Here is a 23,791-nt window from a genome sequence, read left to right as displayed (position 1 = left end):
GTTTAGGCAGTGAAAACTTACTCCATTCTAAGTTAGTTTGGAGTCAGTGTAGATTTTTGTACGCTCAGAAAAACCTTGCCTACACTTTACAAATCAGGCGTAGGTTACAAATCAGGCATAGGGAACGAGGGCCGGGGGGGGGGTTGGCGGGAAGGGAAGTAATTAAATTCTACAAGCATTCAACAGTCTTACTTATACAAATAAAGAGCCATCCTGACTAAAAAAATTATAAACAAAGCAAAGACAAAATATTGAATATTCCAACCTGTGTGAAGAAGCAGCAGCAGCCTTCGAGCTGCGGTGCTTCAGGCAGGCCTTTCTTCCATGTTGGAGACAGGTGGCGGCGCCAGTGACTCGACGGCAGCCCAAAAACAACGGCAGCAAGCAGCCTTCGAGCTGCAGTGCTTCAGGCAGGCCTGCCTTCCATGTAGGAGACAGGGGCGGCGTCAGTGGCTTGACGGCAGCCGAAGACACAGCAAGCAAGCAGCCTTCGAGCTGCGAGGGAAGCTGAGGCCAATCGGCCACGGGATAGGGGCGGCAGCAGTGGCTGACGGCAGCCGAAAACACAGCAAGCAAGCAGCCTTCGAGCTGCGAGAGTGACTGAGGCCATTCGGCCAGGAACAGGGAGAGGTAGCCAGTTTGAAACTTAAATTTGCAGAATGGGTGCTGCATTGTCAACACCAGGTGATTTATTCAACAGTGCTGCTAAAAGTACTCCTTCAGGCACACAAAAATCACCAAAATTCAATCCCAAGCCTTTCCAGGGGTCCACGAGACAAATCAACACTTTTCTTTAAGTCCCTTTAAAAATGGCCGAGTGCCAATGTTTCTGGGCTACTGCACGTGTGCGCGCATTCCAATGCGCACGTGCAGGGCTGCCGGCACGGCGTTGCCTCATTTAACTTAGCCCCGCCCCCCTCCACTTGCAGAATCGGCACGACTGTGGCTCTGCTCCCCGCTGCTGTGTACGCGCCGCGCCGAGCTCCCAGGGACCAGCAAGTAGCGAAAAACGGGCGTCCTGGTCGGGGCTGCGCCGTTCTAGGCGCGGCCCGAAACTTGACCCCATTGGGATCAAGTTTCGGCCTGAGTTGCTCCTGTTTTTTTGGAGCAACTGGTTTAGGATGGAGTATCTTAGAAATTGCAATTCTCGGCATTTAGTTTGCTCCAGTTCTAGTCAGTTAGAACAGTTTCAGTTTGGAACAGTTTTTTTTTCAAAAGGGGGCGTGTCCGGCCACTTATGCCCATTTTGAAAGTTTAGGCAGTGAAAACTTACTCCAAACTAACTTAGAATGGAGTAAGTGTAGATTATTGTACGCTCAGGAAAACCTTGTCTGCACTTAGAAAATCAGGCGTAGGTTACAAATCAGGCGTAGAGAATGGGGAGGGAGGGGGGTTTAAAGGGAAGTTTACAAACATTAAACACTTCAGTTTTACAAATAAGGAGCCATCGTCAATAATAAATGATAAATACATCAATAAATCAACCAATAAATCAATCAAAAAATTACAAAAATTAAATCAATAAATAAAACATTTTCTACTTGCCGACTGCAGCACCGGGAGTCCTCCAACAGCGTGCGGGGATAGCCCCCCCCCCCCCCCCCCAAGTATGTCTCTGTCAGTGTCTCTATCTCTGTCTGTCTGTGTGTCTCTCTCACTCTCTGTCTGTCAGTGTCTGTGTTTCTGACAGCGGAGAGGGAGGGAAGAAAAGGAGGGGGAAGGGGAGAAGAGAGGGAGGGGGAGAGGAGAGGGAGGCTGGCTGGGCCCAAGACTTCAGGCGGGGCCCACCCCCAGCACCGGATTTAAAGGTAGGTGGGAGGGGGGCCAGGGGTGGTCAGGTCAGGAGCGGGGGTCGGGTATGGTCCGGGGGGGGGTGGAGGGAGCGGGAGTAGGGGTCGGGTCTGGTCTAGGGGCGGTGGGGGGAGCAGGAGTCAAGTTGGGTGGGAGGAAGCAGGAGCTGGGTGTGGGAGGTGCAGCCTGATCCACCAGCCCCAGTGAGGCCATTCGGCCAGGGTTAGTTGCTGCGTGCTTCAGGCCCCTCCCACACAGTTTTGGGCGCCTGGAGCTACTGCATATGCACGCCCACTGTAGCGCCTATGCAGAGGTCCCGGCACTGTTTTCAGCGCAGGGACCTGGCTCCGCCCCCCCCCCCCCACAGCTCATGCTGCGCCACGCCCAGCTCCAGAGGACCTGCAGGGAGCCGGAGAATCGGTAAGTATTTTTTAGGCGCACTTTCTGGTGCGAAAAACGGGCGTCCAGGTCGGGGCTGCGCCGTTCTAGGCACGGCCCGAAACTTGGGCCCATAATGACAGCACTTGGACAAGCTGATCAAAGAGTGAGCATGGCGTGTACTGGCTTGGGTGTATTCTCTTTCTGCCCCACCACCTGCCATAGAATTTTGCGGATATTAATGTAGCTAAAATGCAAGTGACAATAATAATACAGCACTCTAACAGATAAGGTATTGAGTCAGACATCCGGGGGAGTTCAAGATGGGTGAGTTGTAGATCAAGAGGGATGAGTTTTGATTAACTGAATAGCCTTTTCTTGTTCACGCGTCCTTGGGTAGTACCATCACAGTTCTAAATGTTGCAGACTAACAGTATAAAGCTACCCATAATTGAGTGTAAATTGGCACTTACCTGGGCCATAAAGATATATAGGAAATGGGGAAAAATTCACACTGGTACAGACAGATTGTATTCTGGATTTGGAGTTCAACCACTGATTAGAAAGAGCTTTATTCTGCACCTGGCTTGTGTTATATTTATACCTGACCTTTACCAAAGTGGAAAAGATGCTCCATTCCTCAACACTGACATCCCAACATAGCAGTACAACATTTAGGTCTTGGATTGTGTTGCGTTTTAAGAAAAGGTTTGGAGTAACTAAAACGTAAGAAAAGATCATGGATCATTCTTGCTCTTATCTGTACTCTCTCTAAAGCAGGGGTGTCAAACTCGTTTTATATGGTTGCCCAGATCTAATATTCTGGCAGTTAACATGGGCCACAATCAGCAAACTTTAAAAACTCCCTCATAAAATGGTTTTGACCCAGCTATTTCATCACTTTTATATAGTGAGCATTAGTAAACGTTGCTGGTTTATTAACAACTGCTAATTCAGAAACTGTAACTTCCCTGTGTACTTACCACTCAGCTGCCTGTTGCTTACAGATCAGGCACATGCGCTTTCCGCTTATCTCCACGTCGCAATAAGAAATTAATTTCACAATTCAAGTGAATATTCTGTAATTTACGTAATTAGTGTCGCATGTATTCTGGGTTGCAAGCTGCAATTTAAAAACCAGCATAGTTTGAGGGAAAGTTCAAAAGGGACAGCGAAGACTATTGACACGGTTTAAAAAAACAATTAATTTTGCTTTTGAAAAGTCTTTATTTTATTTTGAAGCTGACAGGAAATGTTTTGTCCAATTGTGTGTAGCATGGGTTCAGCTGAGGCAAAATACTTTTAAATCACTGAATTGTAAAATTTATCAGTAAAGTAAATGGGGCAAATAAAAGGTTATCAATGGATATCAAGATGTGTGGATTTGTATCATTAAAATTCTAAGTCTATCCCTCCAATCCTATCTTTCAGCTGTTTCCTCTCGTCAGATCCTACCCTACTTTCATTAAGCCATAATTCTTGTTTTAACATAACACTGATAAATCAGTCATCATCATAGGCAGTCCCTCGAAATTGAGGAAGACATGCTTCCACTCTAAAAGTGAGTTCTCAGGTGACTGTACAGTCCAATACGGGAATTATAGTCTGTCACAGGTGGGACAGACAGTCGTTGAAGGAAAGTGTGGATGGGGAGTCTGGTTTGCCGCACGCTCCTTCCATTGCCTGCGCTTGTTTTCTGCATGCTCTCAGCAATGAGACTCGAGGTGCTCAGCGCCCTCCCGGATGCACTTCCTCCACTTAGGACGCTCTTTGGCCAGGGATTCCCAGGCATCGGTGAGGATGTTGCACTTTATCAAGGAGGCTTTGAGGGCGTCCTTGAAACGTTCCCCCTGCCCACCTGGGGATCGCTTGCCGTGTAGGAGTTCCGAGTAGAGCGTTGCTTTGGGAGTCTTGTGTCGGGCATGCGGACAATGTGGCTCGCCCAACTGAGCTGGTTGAGTGTGGTCAGTGCTTTGATGCTGGGGATGTTGGCCTGATCGAGAACACTGACGTTGGTGCGTCTATCCTCCCAGGTGATTTGCAAGATCTTGCGGAGACATCGTTGGTGGTATTTCTCCAGCGATTTGAGGTGACTGCTGTTTACGGTCCACGTCTGAGTCATACAGGAGGGCAGGCATCACTGCAGACTATAAGCTTGGTGCCAGATTTGAGGGTCTGATCCTCAAACACTCTCTTCCTCAGGCGACCGAAGGCTGCGCTGGTGCACTGGAGGCGGTCGATGTCTGCCCTTGCTGATAGTAGGCTCCCGAGGTATGGAAGGTGGTCCATGTTGTCCAAGGCCGCGCCGTGGATTTTGATGACCGGGGCCAGTGATGTGTGACAGGGTCAGGTTGGTGGAGGATCTTTGTCTTATGGATATTTAGTGTCAGGCCCATGCTTTCGTACGCCTCGGTGAAGATGTTGACGATGGCTTGGAGTTCAGCCTCTGTGCGCAAAGATGCCAGCATCATCCGTGTACTGTAGTTAGATGACAGAGGATGAGACAGTCTTGGATCTAGCCTGGAAGCGACGAAGGTTGAACAGGTTCCCATTGCTTCTATAGTTTAGTTCCACTCCAGCGGGGAGCTTGTTGAACGTATGATGGAGCATTGCAGCGAGGAAGATTGAGAAGAGGGTTGGCGCAGTGTCGCAGCCCTGCTTGACCCAGGTCCGGACGTGGATTGGTTCTGTGATGGATCCATTGGTCAGGATCGCAGCTTGCATGTCGTCGCGGAGGGTGGTGGCAAACTTTTGTGGGCAGCCGAAACCGAGGAGGATGCTCCATAGTTCCTCGCGGTTAACAGTGTCAAAGAAGGCTATGTACAAGGGATGGTGCTGTTCCCTGCATTTCTCTTGCAGTTGTATTATTAAATCAGTATTATTCTTTCAAACTACAGAATGCAACGCCAGCATTCTGTAGATTGATTGTTCACATTTCTGCTTTCTCTCTTCTCTTTCCCGCCCTTAAAAAAAAAAGGAGTGCAGTGTGCCAGTACTCTAACCTACTGTACAATACCATGCCAGTAGAAAGTGGAGTTGAGGCCAAGATCAGATTAGCTATGATATTGAATAGCGGAGCAGGCTTGAGGAGCCAAATGGCCTACTCCTGCTCATATTTCTTGTATTCTGTGTTCTTATGAAGCATAAGACTGGTATTGGACAACGTGGAGCAAAAACCCATTCTGCAGTGATGGAGATTAAATGCTGTATTTTGCAGTGATATGACTGGTGTCATAGAATCATAGAAATTTACAGCACGGACAAAGGCCATTTCGGCCATTCTGTCCGAGCCGGCCGACCAAGAGCTATTCAGCCTACAGCATCCAGTCCTGCAGCATAACATAGAGCACAAAACTGGTCACCTTGTCACTCTACTGTGTGTAAGCTAGTTTCATGCTGCACTCTTAATAAGCACCTTTTGTATGTTTAAAAAAAAATACATGCTTCTCCATACGTTGATGTTTTGTGCAGGTGATCATGGCAGACCCAAAATCAGAATATCGGCGTTGTGATTTAGTGTTTCCTGACTACATCTTGTATTTTTCTACTTCCAGGCATTTTTATTGATGGTATCTCAGTTCCTGTATCTCTTGACCTATACTGCTCTAGAATGTGTATCTTCAGACCAGCTTTTGTGGAATTATTAAAGAATGGGTTTGTGCCACTGGAGGCACACCATCAGTTATGTACAGTATACAGATCATTCAACATTTTTTTCAGTAAAGTTACCCATTAATGTTTTAAATTAATTCTCTGGGTGTGTGAATTGCTGTCAAGACTGGCATTTATTGCTTATCCCTAATTGGTCTGGTTTGATACAACTTCGCTTGCTTAGGCTACTTCAGACGGCACTTAAGAGTCCCTTATTGGTGTAGGACTGGAGTCGCAGACTGGGTAAGGACTGCCGCACGCGGTGGGAGCTCATAGCAGAGGTGCGGTGAGTGTTTTTTGGCGGAGGAACGGCGAGAGATCGTGGCAGAGTTGCGGCAAATGAGGGTACAGGGCCAGCAGAGCTGAGGGCCCAGGGGCAGCACGGGCCAGCCCACACTGTATCTGTGTGCGCATTAGGTCCATGCAGCAGAGGAGGTCTTCAATCGTCCTGGTTAACCCTTGCCACTGGATAAAGGCCTAGCTCTGTCAAGCCTGTGTGGTGGCTGATGTGCAAACGTCACCACGTGTTAAAAAATTCACGCACAGGCATCTTCCACCCCTTCAATTGGAGTTTAGGACTGGAACGTTGGGTCCTTCATTGAAATATCTGTGAACTCATGTGGAAGCAAGTCATCTTCGTTGATGGACCACCTATGATGATGAAGAACTGCAGGTTTACTTTCCTGAAGGACCAGATGCCTTATGTCCTAGGGTCTTGAGAAGTGGCTGCAGAGCTAGTGCATGCATTGGTTGTAATCTACCAACATTCCTTGGATTCTGGGGCAGTCCCAGCAGATTGGAAAACCACAAATGTCACGGCCCTATTTTTTTTTTAAAAAGGAGGCAGACAAAAAGCAGAAAACTATAGACCAGTTAGCCTAACATCTGTTAAACTTTTAAACAACTTGATTTACATTTTTTAATCAACTTTTAATCAACTCTTAATTTTATTAAACCTTCAATCAACCTGTTAACTTAAAAAAAAAAAAATTTGGAAATACTTTTAAACTCTTAAACTTTTGAAACAACTTAGAAACATTTGGGGAAATTTTTAACCTTGGAAGAAACTTTCCAAAACATCCCTCGGAACTCCAGCGGACAGTTGACCTTCCAAATGCCTGCCCCCCAACCAAGCCTCGGGCCATCTACCATCAATGGCGCTACTCGGCGCCGAGCTTGCGGCCAACACCTCGCCGTAGGCAATTAGGCTTTATACAGCAGTGCCTGGTCTCCAGTCATCTTGGACCCCCTTGCCACTAGACCAAGACCTTGCTCAGCTAAGCCCGTGTGGTTGCCAGTGTGCAGCGGCCACCCCATGTTAAAAGAACTCATGCACAGACATCTTCCACTTCGTTAATATGAAGTTAGGAATCTGTAACATCAGGACCCTCACAGACAATTCCAACAGCGTCAGGCTGGAACAGCGCATCGCCATAGTTGCCCGGAAAATTAGACATTTTGACATCGACATCGCCGCCTTAAGTGAGACCCAGTGGGCAGGGGAAGGCCAGCTCAAGGAACATGGTGGAGGTTACACCTTTTTCTGGAAAGGAAAACCAGAGGAAGAATGCCGCCTTCATGGAGTCGGTTTCGCCATCAAAAATGAACTGGTTGACTGCCTCAAAGACTCCCCCTGCGGGGTTAACGAACACCTCATGACTCTTCGCCTTACCCTATCCCGGAACCAATGCGCCACAGTCATCAGTGCGTACACACCAACACTTGATGCAATGGATGAGGCTAAAGAGGGTTTTTATTCCAACCTCGAGACATCCCTGTCCTGCGTCCCCACGGGCGACAAATTGATCCTCCTAGATGACTTTAATGCCAGGATCAGCAAAGATACAGCCCTATGGAGAGGTGTGATTGGCAGAGAGAGGGTAGGGAAAGCCAATCCAGAGGTATCCTACTCCTGACAAAATGTCTAGAACACGAACTCATCATCACCAACACCCTGTTCCGCCAGAGGAACAAATACAAGGCATCATGGCAAACACCCTCGCTCCAAACACTGGCACCTGCTCGACTATGTCATCATCCGAACCAGGGATCGCAAGGATATGCGCATCACCCACGCCATGACAGGAGCTGACGACTGCTGGACGGACCATCGCCTAATCCGATCCATCATCGATATTAACATAGCCCCAAAGCAGAGGGACAGCAGAAGCAGTGCCGCAAAAAAGTTAATGCCGGGGCACTTAAAGACCCAGCTAAGAGAGCCCTATACAGCCAGCGCCTCGCAGCTAATCTGGCGTGTCTTGATGACCCTGAGATGCTGAAGGCCCACAGCGCTTGGTTTGCCCTTCAGGCCTCCATAACCAGTGCCTGTGAAGAGACACTTAGTCACTTAACCAGAAAACACCAGGTCTGGTTTGATGAAAATGATCAGGAGATCCAAGAACTAATAAATTGTAAGCACAGAGCATTTCTGAGCCTCAAGCAACAACCCAACTCGGGAGCTGCAAAGCAATGTTACAGACAGCTCAAGGCTGAGGTCCAACAAAAAACCCGGGACCTAAAGAACAGGTGGTGGATGGAAAAAGCACAGGAGATACAACAACTGGCCGACAGCCACGATATACGAGGATTCTTCATTGCAGTCAAGACCACCTACGGTCCAAGGCCCCACCCCACTCCTGGTCAAGAATGGGGAAACACTCATCAAGGACACCGAGGCTGTTGAGGCCCGCTGGAAGGAGCACTTTGGAGATCTCCTCAATCGAGACTCTGCCTTTGACTCGAGTGTTTTCAACCCCATCCCGCAGCATGCAACCCGCCACCACCCCCGTGAAATCCCAACGCTGCAAGAGGTAGGCAAAGCTATAAAACAGCTCAAGTATAACAAAGCTACGGGTGCAGATGGAATTCCTGCTGAGGCGCTAAAGTATGGCGGAGAGGCGCTGTTGGCGCGGATACATGACCTCATCTCTCATTTGGAGGAAGGAGAGCATGCCGGGAGATCTGAGATGCAGTGATCGTGACCATCTTTAAAAAGAGGGACAAGTCCAACTGCGGCAACTACATGGGAATCCCCCTGCTATCAGCCACTGGGAAGATTATCGCGAGAGCTCTCCTCAACCGTCTTCTCCCTGTAGCCGAGGAGCTCCCCCCGGAATCACAATGCGGATTTCATCCCCTACGGGGCATAACTGACATGATCTTTGCAGCGCGACAACTGCAGGAAAAATGTAGGGAGCAGTGCCAGCCCTTATACATGGCCTTTTTCGATCTTACAAAAGCTTTTGACACTGTCAACCGTGAGGGCTTATGGAGCGTTCTCCTCCATTTTGGATGCAGCCAAAAGTTTAACATCCTTCGCCTGCTCCACGACGACATGCAGGCTGTGATCCTTACCAGCGGATCTATTACAGACCCAATCCACGTCCGGACCGGCGTCGAGCAGGGCTGCGTCATCGCTCCAACCCTCTTCTCAATCTTCCTCGCTGCCATGCTCCACTTCGCGTTCAACAAGCTCCCCGCTGCAGTGGAATTAAGCTACAGAACCAGTGGGAAGCTGTTTAACCTACGCCACCTCCAGGCCAGGTCCAAGATCACCCCAACCTCTGTCGTTGAGCTACAATACGCGGACGATGCCTGCGACTGCGCACATCTGAGGCTGAACTCCAGGATATAGTCGATGAATTTACTGAGGCATATGAAAGCATGGCCTTGCGCTTAAAATCCATAAGACAAAGGTCCTACACCAGCCTGTCCTCACCACGTAGCACTGCCCCCCAGTTATCAAAATTCACCGCGCGACCCTGGACAATGTGGACCACTTCCCATTCCTCTGGAGCCTCTTATCAACAAAGGCAGACATTGATGCGGAGATTCAACATCACCAGTGCAGCCTTCTGTATGGATCAGAGGCATGGACGATGTACAGAAAACACCAAGTGGCTGGAGATCTATCACCAACGATGTCTCTGCAAGTTCCTGCAAATCACCGGGAGGACAGGCGCACCAACATCAGTGTCCTCGCCCAGGCTAACATCCCCAGCATTGAAGCACTGACCACACTCTGATCAGCTTCAGTCCACTCTAAGCTGCTTCACGGCAAATGAGCCAAAGGTGGGTTGCGGAGACGTTACAAGGACACCCTCAAAGTCTCCCTAGTAAAGTGCAACATCACCACTGACGCCTGGGAGTCCCTGGCCGAAGACCGCCCTAGGCGGAGAAAGTGCATCCGGGTGCGTGAAGAGGTCAGGCGCAGGCAGCGGAAGGAACGTGCGGCAAATCAGTTCCATCCCCCCCCCTTCCCCCGAAGAATGTCTGTCCCACCTGTGACAAGGTGGCTCTCGTATTGGACTGTTCAGCCACCAAAGAATTCACTTTAGGAGTGGAAGCAAGTCTACCTCGATTCCGAGGGACTGCCTATGATGGTGTTGGGAAAATGCTGCAGTTCATTATTAAGGAAGTAGTAGCGGGACATTTGGAAAAGCATGATTCAATCAAGCAGAGTCAGCATGGTTTTATGAAAGGGAAATCATGTTTGACAAATTTGCTGGAGATCTTTGAGGATGTAACGAGCAGGGTGGATAAAGGGGAACCAGTGGATGTCGTGTGTTTGGATATCCAGAAGGCATTTGATAAGATGCCACGTAAGAGGTTACTGCACAAGATAAAAGCTCATGGGGTTGGGGTAATATATTAGCATGGATAGAGGATTGGCTAACTAACAGAAAACAGAGAGTCGGGATCAATAGATCATTTTCCGGTTGGCAAACAGTGACTAATGGGGTGCCGCAGGGATTGGTCCTCAACTACTTACAATCTATATTAATGACTTGGCTGAAAGGACTGAGTGTAATATTGCCAAGTTTGCTGATGATACAAAGATGGGTGGGAAAACAAATTTGTGAGGTGGGCACAAAAAATCTGCAAAGGGATATAGACAGGCTAACTGGTTGTCAGACAGGAAGCAAAGAGTAGGAGTAAATGGGGACTTTTCAGAATGGCAGGCAGTGACTAGTGGGGTACCGCAAGGTTCTGTGCTGGGGCCCCAGCTGTTTACACTGTACATTAATGATTTAGACGAGGGGATTAAATGTAGTATCTCCAAATTTGCGGATGACACTAAGTTGGGTGGCAGTGTGAGCTGCAAGGAGAATTCTATGAGGCTGCAGAGCGACTTGGATAGGTTAGGTGAGTGGGCAAATGCATGGCAGATGAAGTATAATGTGGATAAATGTGAGGTTATCCACTTTGGTGGTAAAAACAGAGAGACAGACTATTATCTGAATGGTGACAGATTAGGAAAAGGGGAGGTGCAAAGAGACCTGGGTGTCCTGGTACATCAGTCATTGAAGGTTGGCATGCAGGTACAGCAGGCGGTTAAGAAAGCAAATGGCATGTTGGCCTTCATAGCGAGGGGATTTGAGTACAAGGGCAGGGAGGTGTTGCTACAATTGTACAGGACCTTGGTGAGGCCACACCTGGAGTATTGTGTACAGTTTTGGTCTCCTAACCTGAGGAAGGACATTCTTGCTATTGAGGGAGTGCAGCGAAGGTTCACCAGACTGATTCCCGGGATGGCGGGACTGACCTATCAAGAAAGACTGGATCAACTGGGCTTGTATTCACTGGAGTTCAGAAGAATGAGAGGGGACCTCATAGAAACGTTTAAAATTCTGACGGGGTTAGACAGGTTAGATGCAGGAAGAATGTTCCCAATGTTGGGGAAGTCCAGAACCAGGGGACACAGTCTAAGGATAAGGGGGAAGCCATTTAGGACCGAGATGAGGAGGAATTTCTTCACCGAGAGTGGTGAACCTGTGGAATTCTCTACCACAGAAAGTTGTTGAGGCCAATTCACTAAATATATTCAAAAAGGAGTTAGATGAAGTCCTTACTACTAGGGGAATCAAGGGGTATGGTGAGAAAGCAGGAATGGGGTACTGAAGTTGCATGTTCAGCCATGAACTCATTGAATGGCGGTGCAGGCTAGAAGGGCCGAATGGCCTACTCCTGCACCTATTTTCTATGTTTCTATGTTTCTATGCTTGCTTTGAGAGTCTTGTGTCTGGCATGCGAACAATGTGGCCTGCCCAGCGGAGCTGATCAAGTGTGATCAATACTTCGATGCTGGGATGTTGGCCTGGACGAGGATGCTAACATTGGTGCGCCTGTCCTCCCAGGGGATTTGTAGGATCTTGCGGAGGCATCGCTGGTGGTATTTCTCCAGCGACTTGAGGTGTCTACTGTACATGGTCCATGTTTATGAGCCATACAGGAGGGCGTGTATTACTACAGCCCTGTAGACCATGAGCTTGGTGGCAGTTTTGAGAGCCTGATCTTCAAACACTCTTTGCCTCAGGCAGCCAAAGGGTGTACTGGAGTCGGTGTTGGATCTCGTCATCGATGCCTGCTCTTGTTGATAGGAGGCTCCCGAGATAAAGGAAGTGGTCCACGTTGTCCAGGGCCGCGCCGTGGATCTTGATGACTGGGTGACAGTGTTGTGCTACGAGGACAGTCTGGTGGAGGACCTTTGTCTTGCTGATGTTTAGCCGTAAGGCCCATGCTTTCGTATGACTCAGTAAATACGTCAACTATGTCCTGGAGTTCAGCCTCTATGTGCGCAGACGCTGACGTCGTCCATGTACTATAGCTCGACGACAGAGGTTGGGGTGGTCTTGGACCTGGCCTGGAGACCGTGAAGGTTGAACAGGTTCCCACTGGTTCTGTAGTTTAGTTCCACTCCAGCAGGGAGCTTGTCGACTGAAGTGAAGCATGGCAGCAAGGAAGATTGAGAAGAGGGTTGAGCGACGACGCAGCCCTGCTTGACCCTGGCCGGACGTGGATTGGGTCTGTGACTGATCTGTTGGTAAGGATCACGGCCTGCATGTCGTCTTGGAGCATGGTGATGTACTTTTGGGGGCATCCAAAACGGAGGACGACGCTCCACAGACCCTCGCAGTTGACAATGTCAGAGGCCTTTGTAAGGTGGAAGAAGACCATGTATAAGGGCTGGTGCTGTTCCCTGCATTTTTCCTGCAGCTGTCGCACTGCAAAAATCATGTCCATTGTGCCCCATAGGGGCAACTCCGGGAGGAGCTCCTCGGCCACAGGAAGAAATCAGTTGAGGAGGAATCTAGCGACGATTTTCCCAGTGGCTGGTAGCAAGGAGATTCCTCTGTTGATGCCACAGTCGGACTTGTCCCCTTTTTTAAAGATGGTCACGATCACTGCATCTCTGAGTTCTCCCAACATGCTCTCCTCCCTGATGAGAGAGATAAGGTCATGTATTCAAGCCAACAGTGCCTCTCTCCTATACTTCAGTGCCTCAGCAGGGATTCCATCTGCTCCCGTAACCTTGTTTTTAAGCTGTCTTATGGCTTTTTCTACCTCATGCAGTGTTGGGGTCTTACTGAGGTGGTGGCGGGTCACATGCTGCGGGATGAAGTTGAGAACACTTGAGTCAAAGGCAGAGTCTCGATTGAGGAGATCTTCGAAGTGCTCCTTCCAGCGGGCTCTGACTGCTTCGGTGTCCTTGAATGTTTCCCCGTTCTTGGCCAGCAGTGGGGTGGGGCCTTGGGTGTTTGGACTGTAGGTGGCCTTGACTTTGATGAAGAACTCTCGCACATCATGGCTGTCAGCTAGCTGCTGTATCTCCTGTGCTTTCTCCATCCACCACCTGTTCTTTAGGTCCCGGGTTTTTGTTGGACCTCAGCCTTGAGCCGTCTGTAATGCTGCTTTGCTGCTCCTGAGTTGGGTTGTTGTTTGAGGCTCAGAAATTCCCTGCGTTGCAATCTATTAGCTCTTGGATCTCCTGATCATTCTCATCAAACCAGTCCTGATGTTTCCAGGTTGAGTGACCGAGCGTCTCTTTGCAGGCACTGGTTATGGAGGCCTGGAGGGCAGACCAAGCGCTGTGGGCATTCTACGTCTCGGGGGTCAATAAGGCACGCCAGGTTAGCTGTGATGCGCTGACTGTATAGGGCTCTCTTAGCTGGGTCCTTAAGTGCCCCGGCATTGACTTTTTTGCGGCACTGCTTCTGCCCCCTGTGCTTTTGGGCTATGTTGATGTCAAAGATGGATTGGATTAGGCGGTGGTCCGTCTAGCAGTCGTCGGCTCCTGTCATGGCGCGGGTGATGCGCACATCCTTGCGATCCCTGGCTCGGACGATGACAGTCGAGAAGGTGCCAGTGTTTAGAGCGAGAGTGTTGCCACGATGCCTCTGGTGGAACAGGGTGTTGATGACAAGTTCATGTTCTGGACATTTTGTCAGGAGTAGGCTACTGCTGGAGTTGGCTTTCTCTGCCAATCATGCCTCCTCAGAGGTACGTGTCCTTGCCGACCCTGGCGTTGAAGTCACCAAGGAGGATCAGTTTGTCGCCCGCGGGGACGCAGGACAGGAATTTCTCATGGTTGGAGTAAAAACCCTCTTTGGCCTCATCTGTTGCATCGAGTGTTGGGGCTTACGCCCTGATGACTGTGTCGCACTGGTTCCGGGATGGGGTCAATCGAAGATTCATGAGGCATTCATTAACCCCACAGGGGGGGGGAGTCTTTGAGGCGGTCGACCAGCTCGTTTTTGATGGTGAAGCCGACTCCGTGGAGGCGGCATTCTGCCTCTGGTTTACCTTCCAAAAGAAGGTGTAACCTCCACCTTGTTCCTTGAACTGGCCTTCCCCTGCCCGCCGGGTCTCGCTTAGGGCGGTGATGTCGATATCAAAGTTCCCAGGCAACTATGGCGGTGCGGTGTTCCGGCCTGTCGCTGTTGGAGTTGTCCATGAGGGCACTGACGTTTCAGGTCCCAAACTTCATGTTAGAGGAGTGGAAGATGCCGGTGCGTGAGTTCTTCAAACGTGGGGTGGTCGTTGCATACCAGCCACCACATGGGCTTTAGCTGAGCACGGTCTTGATCCAGTGGCAAGGGAGTCCAAGACGACTGGAGACCAGGTATTGCTGTATGGGCCTAGTTGCCTACGGTGAGATGTTGGCCGCAGGCTCGGCGCTGGGTAGCGCCTTTGATGGTTGGTGATCCGAGGCCTGGTTGGGGACAGGCATTGGGAGGGTCAGTGGCCCACTGGGGTTCAGAGTGGGAGGGCGGTGGGAGGGGGGGTCACAGCCATGGAACTCACCACATGCTGGAGGAGGAGAGGAGGCCAGGTCACCGATGGGGAAGGAGAGCTCCAGTCGTTGCTGAAGGGGTGGGGAGAGAAGGAGGCCAGCCGACCCGGTCACCGTTGAGGAGGAGATCGCCTGTCACCGCAGGAGGTCTAGCCGTCGTCGAGGAGGCCCGGACTCCATCGTGGAGGAGAGGCCCATCTGCTGCCACTGGAGGTGTTCCGTTCGCCGCTGGAGGGGGAGTGGAGATCAGATAGCATGTCACTGATCAATAATTGAAAGCTGAGCATTTTAAGAACTTGCAAGAAAGTATGGGACAAGAAAAGGCTTTTCAACCCAACCAACACGTTCCTTTTAAAGACTATATACAATCTGCTCCATTATGGACTCTGCCATGATAACCTTATTTAATCTTTTGTGGAAAGGCTCTGTTGAATTTCTATTTCCTCAATCCCCCTCTCAAAGGTAAATTAAACAAAATTACAGAATAAGCAAGTCTGTCTGCTTTCATCCTGGACATGATGTTGCCTTCTGTGGCATGATGTTTTCAAGATCTCAACAGCCTTATTGTTTTAGACCCTATTCCATCATCATCATCTCTTATTTATTATTTTAACCATTCATAATCAGATACTCATACATCTTTTTCCCGAGGGGTTTATAAACTTTTAGCTGCGAGTCTCTTGCACATATCCACTGCCACTGCAAGCTTTTGTCCTCTTGTTCTTTGCGGACAATTAAGTTAAATAAACTGGTTACAATTGCTAACCTTGACTCCAGAAGTACAGATTCTGCACAGATTTTGGCTGTCAGCCTGTTTTTCCTCTGATTATAACTGCAGTACATTCCTTGTCCTCCTGAAACTCTCCATGGTGTTGACAAGGCCGATTTCATTATTCTTCTCCTATGTGGTCCAGCTTTGTGGATTGCCTTTGTATAGTTCCACTCTTACCTATCACACTATAGCCAGCATGTCTCCAGCAATAGCTTTTTTCCCCTTGGTTAGTTACTTGCAAAGTTACCCAATGATTCATCCTTAGCCCCCTTTCTTCTCTTGGTGTAATGTTCCATAAGCATTAGGTCAGTTTACATACATACACTTCCAGCTTTACCTCAACCACCCCATGCTTGTGTCTGCTGTCAGACTGCTTGTCGAACATTGTTGTGAGTAAACATCATCAAAACTAGGGTGTGAAGGGGGAAGTATCAAAGTTTATTGACAATACTAAATAGGGAGGAATAACAAACAGCTGAGAAGAGTAAAGGAGGACACAATCAGGCTAGGAGAATGGGCAGCGTCATACAGAAAAATGTGAGGAAATACATTTTGGGCACGAGTGAAAATAAAAATAGACACTCAATGTAAATTTCTTCATGCAGTGGAGGAGCAACTGGATTTAAGGTTGTAAGTACATCCATCCTTTAAAAGTAGATGATTGGGACTGAGGGGTAAAGTCTTAAGAAGGCAAATAGGATTTGTATCAAGAGGGATTGATTTATAAAAGTAAAGAGGTCATGGCAACTCTACAAAATGGTTAGGCCTGGTCTGGAATACTTTGTAGTCTTGGACTCCTCATGCCGTGGAGAAAGGTACAATACAGGTATACCAGGATGATACCGGTGATTAAGAATCTGAATTATGAGGAACAAGGGAAGGTAGAGCTAGGGCTGTAGGGCCCAAATTTGGCCCTCCGTTTTTTTTGCCGCACCTCTGAGCTTCCCACCGACATTTTACCTCCGAAGCAGTGCCAAAAAAATTCCGTCCGATCATGGCCGATTCTCAGGCTGTCTCTGGAGCTGGCGTGGCGCAGAAGATAGATAGGGAGGCGGAGCTAAGTCCTGGCGCTGAAAACAGTGCCGGGACCTCTGCACATGCATGCTAGAGTCTGCGCGCATGTGCAGTAACTCCTGGCAGGCCATTTCGGCAAACGCGCGCTGCAGGCTGTGTGGGAGGGGCTGAAGCACGCCTTCCCTAGCCCTGGCCAAATGGGATCCCTCATCAGCGGCCAGCTGCGTTCCTAAGGTAGGAGTTCTGTCTTTTTTATTATTTACTGATTGATTTTGGTGCTTTAGATGCAGGATTCCTTCTATTTTTTTTATTATTTATTGATTGCTTATTACTTTGGTCTTGGTGCTTTAGGTAAAGGGTTCCTGCTATTTTATTAATTAATTGTTTGTTTATTACTTTTTGTGCTTTGTTTGGTGCTTGGTGGTACTTTTAAATGTAGTTACTTGCACCAATTCCTTAACTGTAAGTAAGGTCTTTCAGTGCGGACAAAAGTGGACACATACGCTGCCCAAGTTAGTTTAGTACAACCTTTTTCTGGCCAAATTGGCACAAATGATGTAAGTGGCTGGAAACACCCCCTTTTGGGGAAAAAAAAAACTGACCTAACAAAAAACCTAACTAACTTACTTACATTAGCGCAAATTAAATGGCCATATTTGCAACTAAAAAGATACACCAAAAAAAACAGTGCAACTCATGGGGAAATTTGGTCCCGTAGTCTCTTGTACTGAGGGAGATTTGATAGAGGTGTTCAAAAGTGAGAAAAGGAATGCACGAGGCATATTTAGATGATTTCCATTGGTAGGTAAATGGAAAATGAGGCCGGAGTCTTACGATATGGGCTCGATACATAAAGGAGTATATTTATCAAAATAGGAATGCTTTGCCACAAGTGGCGATTGATGCTAAAGTAATTGCAGCTAACAAAAAGGTATTGGATAAATTTCTTGAAGAATGCAAAATGATATGGGAAGGAAGCAGTAAAATGGGACTATTTTGTAAAACCAATCCTCGAAAGGTACTAAAGTTCAGCACGGGCAAGAAGGAATAAAAGGCTTCCTCCAAATAAAAAATTCTATGTTTCTGAGATGAACAATTTCCTCCAATTGAACGTGGGGATGACAAAAGCTATCATTTTTGAAATATTATAATTGAAGCTTCTTTGGCACAGTTCAAGCTGTGTACAGCTTTGTTTCCACCATTGCATTATTGCCTAATTCTAACCCTAAATCTCATGTATTATAACCAAAATTCCTATCCACACATTTGCCACATTTAGACATGGCCTTTCTCTAATACCCCCATTGCCAGTCTCTATAAATCCAGCTCATTTAAAACTCTTTTTTGCCTCTTGTCCTCCTTGCTGATTACAGCATTGTTATTTACCTACACTGGCTATCTAACCCGCTACACCCATCAAGTTTTAAATCCTTGCACTCATCTACAAATCTCTCCACAACCTCGGACCACTGTGCCTTTGCAACTTTTTACAGCTTTCTGTCCCCTCCTGTGCCCTCTGATTCTGCCCTTCTGTGCATCTCCCTTTCCATCTGTTTCACCAATAATAATAGCTTTTATGTATAAAGCGCCTTTAATGTAGTAAAACGTCCCAAGGCGCTTCACAACAGTGTTGCAAGACAAAACAGATAAATTTGACACCGAGCCACAGAAGAAGAAATTAAGGCAGATGACCAAAGCTTGTTTAAAGAGGTAGGTTTTAAGGAGTGCCTTAAAGGAGGAAAGAGATACGGTGAGTTCCAGAGCTTAGGGCCCAAACAGCTGAAGGCATGGCCACCGATGGTTGAGCAGTTATAATGAGGGATGTTGAAGAGGGCAGAATTTGAGGAGCACAGACATCTTGTGGGGTTGTGAGGCTGTGAGGCTGAACAAGTTTAGAGATAGGGAGGGGCAAGGCCATGGAGTGATTTGTAAACCAGGATGAACATTTTCAAATCGAGGCGTTGTTTTACCAGAGCCAATGTAGGTCAGAAAGCTCAGGGGTGATGGATGATCGTGACTTGGTGCGAGTTAGTACACGGGCTGCTAAGTTTTGGATGACCTCAAGTTTACGTAGTGTAGAATGTGGGAGGCAAGCCAGGAGTGAGTTGGAGTAGTCAAGTCTAGAGGTAACCAAGACATGAATGAGGGTTTCAGCAGCAGAAGAGCTGAGGCAGGGGTCGAGGCGGGCAGTGTTATGGAGGTGGAAAACGGCGGTTTTAGTTATGCCACGGATATTTGGCTGGAAACTTATTTCAGGGTCAAATATGACATCTAGGTTGTGAACAGTCTTCTTCACCCTCAGAGATTTGATGCTAGGAATCAGTGGTTAGGGAACGCAGTTTGCAGCAGGGACCAAAGATAATGGCTTCGGTCTTCCCAATAATTGGAGAAAATTTCTGCTCATCCAGTATTGGATGTCGGACAAGCAATCTGACAATTTAGATACCAACCAGGGGTCAAGAGAAGTGATGGAGAGATAGAGCTGGATGTCGATAGCGTACATGTGGAAACTGACTCCGTGTTTTCGGATGATATCGCCAAGGGGCAGCATATATAGATGAGAAATAAGAGGAGGCCAAGGAGCGATCCTTGGGGGACACCAGAGGTAACGGTGTGAGAGTGGAAAGAGAAGCCATTGTAGGAAATTTTCTGGCTACGATTAGATAGATAAGAATGGAATCGGGTGAGTACAGTCCCACTAATGATGGCGGCGCTTTTGACTGTCTTGGTCCAATTTTCTGCCATTCCCTACTATACCTCTTTGTCTCTCTACATCTTTCTTTGCCTTTCAAATCCCCCTCAAACTGCATCTCTTCAACCAAATGAGTCACCAATCCTACCTCTTCTCACAAAGGCCCCTGTCTGTCCATTTATCCGTCTATGAAGCACCTTGAGATATTTTCTTCACTAAAAATGGTGTATAAATTAATTATTATTTCTTGGCTTTTCTGTTCTCCTCGTGCTGTTAATTTTCTTAGCTTCTGACTTTTCTCTGTATTTTCTTTTCCCTATCTCTCTAATCTCCTCCAGCCTCTCAAACCCCCGAGATATCTGCGCACCTCTAATTCTGCCCTCTTGAGCATCCCTGATGTTTCCTTGGCCCCAAGCTCTGGAATTCCCTGCCTAAACCCCTCTGCCTCTTTCCTCCTTTTTAAGACGCTCCTTAAAACCTACCTCTTTGACCAAGCTTTTTGGTCATCTGCCCTAATTTCCCCTTGTGCAGCTCTGTCAATTTTTTGTTGTTGTCTTGCAATACTTCTGTGAAGTGCCTTGGGACATTTTACTATGTTAAAGGCACTATATAAATACAAGTTGTTCTTCAAAATGATGCTGTCTAATCTCTAAGGAACTCGACTTCAAAGTTGCTTAGTCAGAAAGAGCAAACCAGACTTGAATGGAACATTACTCATAATTTTTGCTCCGGAAGGCTTGAATGTAGTCAACTGTCTTCGTTGTTTTATTATAAGTGATTGAAACCAACACAAATGTTTAGTGAAATATTTTACTGGTTGATAGTCAAAAGGAGGAAATGAGGTGAGAATTATTCACCGTGCTAAACGAGCATAGATCATATTTTTGGAATTCTGTAAAACCTTATGCCCAAATTATACCTGGGATTTTAACTTTGAAAAGCTTTCCTCATTGTCAGTCATTCATTCATTCAAGCTGATTATCATAGTAAAATATTTTGAATTCTTGTTTGGTGTTGATATCTATACTTTGCGGACAAGAGATCTTTGTGATGCCCTCCTTTTTAAAAAAAAAAAAATGTTTTACTGTTTGTTTTTGATAACCTGGAACAAAATAATTGAATTATAACATTGTAGATTGTTACAATTTTAAATGAGTCCAAATTTAAACCCCATGGCTGTCTAATGCATTTACAAGTTTACAATCCTGTTAAAGGAAGTTGTAGAAAAAGTTACCATGTGTGAAATTCTAAGAACATGACTCATTCAACTTTTCTTTCTATTCTAGACGTTTACGGGGCATTTTGTCTACTATATCAAATCTGCGATGTGTGAAGATGATATTTGGTGTATCCTACATCATATAGGTTATTACCAGGAAAAGGAAGCGTATGAACTGAGAAACAAAGTAAACACTAACCATGTGAAATTGATTTCTTTTGACCTCTTCTTGGCTGGAATTGAATGTGAAAATTTACTTGAAATCTGTTCACAAATAAAAGGTAAAGGTTATTCAGAGCTTAATGTGGTCGAAGAACGAAAGAACAGCACCGAAGATATGAGGGGTTGCATTGATGCAATGAAAAGACAACGCAGACTGATGGAAGGCATGCCTAAAACAGTGGACTTTCGAAGATCAGACGCTGAACGTATATCGAACAGTTGCATGAAACAGTTGATGTACAAATCTTCACCACCTATAGATAATGATGAAAATCATATGGAGAAGCAGTATTTGACACCTGTACATCGCAAAAAAGAAGTGGTTTATGACTCTTTTGAGGACATGACTGATGAGATTTTTCGTCCTACACCATCACTTCTTGCTATGTCAAGTTCCCCACGTGGAGGGTCGGAGGAATACTTGCAGTCTCCGACTGATAGTTGGAGAGCAGAAACCAAAACCAATCTTAACACTTCTTTCCATGCACTTGATGATGAACTGGATCTTTACACAGCTGAAGATCCTAGAAGCACTTTACCACAGAGATGGGCAGACACAACAAATAGTCACAGTACAAGATTGATGAAAAGTAATGACCTAAGAATTATGTACCATGAGACTCCACATCTTACCAAAGAAAGTGCATCTAGCGCAGTTGCGTTGAAGTGCCAAATATGTGGAATATCCAGTGGTACCTCAACTTGCCAAAAATGTGACAAGATTCTTTGTAACCAGTGCCAACGAGACACCAGAGAGTGTACACCTTACACTTGTAAACATGAATATCCAAGAGTAATGGGTATCTTTTCACGCTCATCATCTGTTCAAAATGATCTTTCTATGAGTTCTGCTCTGAAGGAGAAATGTGCGTTTTCTACCACACCACAGTATCAAGAGCGCTTACCCAGTTCCAAGGGCTCTAGCATAATGCGCTGTGGATTTTGTGACAAACCTGGTGCAAGGTTCACTTGTGTGAACTGTTCTAAAGTCTCCTGTGAAGATTGCAGGGCTTGTTATCATCAGGATTTATGCAACAAGAATAAGAATCACAGTTTCCATGCAAGCAGCCAGCTCAACTTCAAATCTAGTAAACTTTATACTGTATACAGATGAATTATATATTCTGGAATAATGATGCATGATCAGCCCTGGAAAAATCTATGCTGAGAATATTTTGAAAATATACAGATTGTAGAATGAAAATTCTGTTGAAATTCAATTGCACACTGTGATCTCTTGTACAATATGTACTGTTCTTGTACAATATGTATCTTAAGGTATTTAAGTTGCTGCTATATTTTTCAAGGGCTGATGTATGTATGTTAAAAGCTGCTTTGATCTAAAAAAAAATCACACCAGTGATATAGAAAATGAGGGTTTAGAACCGGGAGCAGATAAATATTTTGTAACCAGAAGTGAATGGGAGACATCAGTCTGCTATATTTGATGCTGGAGGATTTAATGTAAAACTGTCATGTTTATATGAACAAGCCTTGTTATTGATGTGCAATTTTTCTCTTGCCTTTTTCTAATGTGATAGTGTTTCATAATTATTTTTTACTTGCAATAGGTGAGCAAGTGTGTGTTTTCTGATGGGAACCCTGATCCTGTTCTGGTATCTCTTGGCTTATCCATGCATTTTTTTTTTGTTGAAGACTGTTAAATCATTGCTTGTATGAATAAAACTGCGCTTGGCAATGCTAAATTCTGGTGGTTTATTTTAAGCCAAGGAGTTAACCTAGATTCAGACACAATTTAACATCCTTATGTACTGGTAATACTGAATAATTATTTTGAGTTTACAATACTGAATATATTTGTTAATTTGTATCTCCTGAGTTGTGAGGTTCATGGATCCCTCCCTTGTATCCACAGGCTATACTGTCAGTTGTGGTACCACAGAATCTTATGACATACTCAATTACATTTGATGTATTCAATTTTCTACTGGCACAGTCTAAACAGATATTTTAACCATATTCAGTTTTAACTAGCTATTGAACTTTTGTCCGTTACAACCTGATTTCTAGGTAAGTTCCTCCACGAAGAGATCAATTGATCTGTCAGTTTATCATTTATCTGTTCACTAACCAGATAAATGTGAGATGTAGTTATAAAACATTTCCTACCCTTCCTCTTAAAGTGCTGACTCATGCTAGGGTTCAGTTGTGCAGGTACTGTTCTTCACTCATGAGTTTTGACAGACCCTTCAATCTGGCTGAGCCAGATCCATCCTTCCATTTGTGTACTTTTCAAATGGGATCAGTGGATTACAATTAAGGCGAGTAATCTCAGTTTTATTATCCCCCCCCTTCACCCAGCTGAAGACCACAGACAGCATTCCTGCTGTTGCTCAGCTGAGATCATCAAACTCATCACAGGCCAGAGATCAAACGTTGGGGCCTTCTGTTGTGTATGGCTTAGCAGTATACCAGGTAGTGAATATACCCATTGAACAATCGGGAAGCTTCTTTCAAAAGATAGGTATTTTAAACTTTTGAGGAAGGGAGTTTTTACTGTAACTTAAATGTACTTCAATTCCTTGTACAAACAGTACCTTTTCGGCAGGATTTTATTACCTGCATACCTGGGTTGTGATCTATACATTAATGCATATTGTTGTATGCAGTATATGGGTGTGATATCCACAATTCTGTGTTTCAGATAATCTGAAAAGCAGTTGATAGGAACAGGAATAGGCCATTCAGCCTTTTGAGCCTGTAACGCAATTCAGTTAGATCATGGCTGATCTGTATCTTAACTCCATTTGCCTGCCTTGGTTCCAAATCCCTTAATACCCTCGCCTAACTAAAATCTTATCACTCCGTTTTGAAATTGTCAATTGACCTAGCCTCAACAACTTCTTGTTGGAGAGATTTCCAGATTACCACCACCTTTGGTTTGAAGAAGTGCTTCCCGACACCACCTCTGAACAGCCTAATTCTAATTTAAAGGTTATGTCCCCTTGTTCTGGA

The 23,791-nt window shown here is 46.3% G+C and overlaps 1 protein-coding gene across 1 annotated transcript in view; it reads left to right on the top strand.

The window, feature by feature from the left end:
* The window catches only part of spata2 (spermatogenesis associated 2), a 41,627-nt gene extending 19,106 nt beyond the window's left edge, over positions 1-22,521 (top strand). The window contains exon 3 of the mRNA XM_070895009.1: positions 20,661-22,521. Coding sequence (XP_070751110.1) covers positions 20,661-21,929 — 1,269 coding nt within the window. The 3' untranslated portion in view covers positions 21,930-22,521. The remainder of the gene's footprint in view (positions 1-20,660) is intronic.
* The last annotated feature ends 1,270 nt before the right edge of the window (positions 22,522-23,791 follow it).

Source organism: Pristiophorus japonicus, chromosome 12, assembly GCF_044704955.1.
Source record: "Pristiophorus japonicus isolate sPriJap1 chromosome 12, sPriJap1.hap1, whole genome shotgun sequence".
NCBI classification, from domain to species: Eukaryota; Metazoa; Chordata; class Chondrichthyes; family Pristiophoridae; genus Pristiophorus; species Pristiophorus japonicus.
This window is presented reverse-complemented; position numbering and strand designations above follow the sequence as displayed.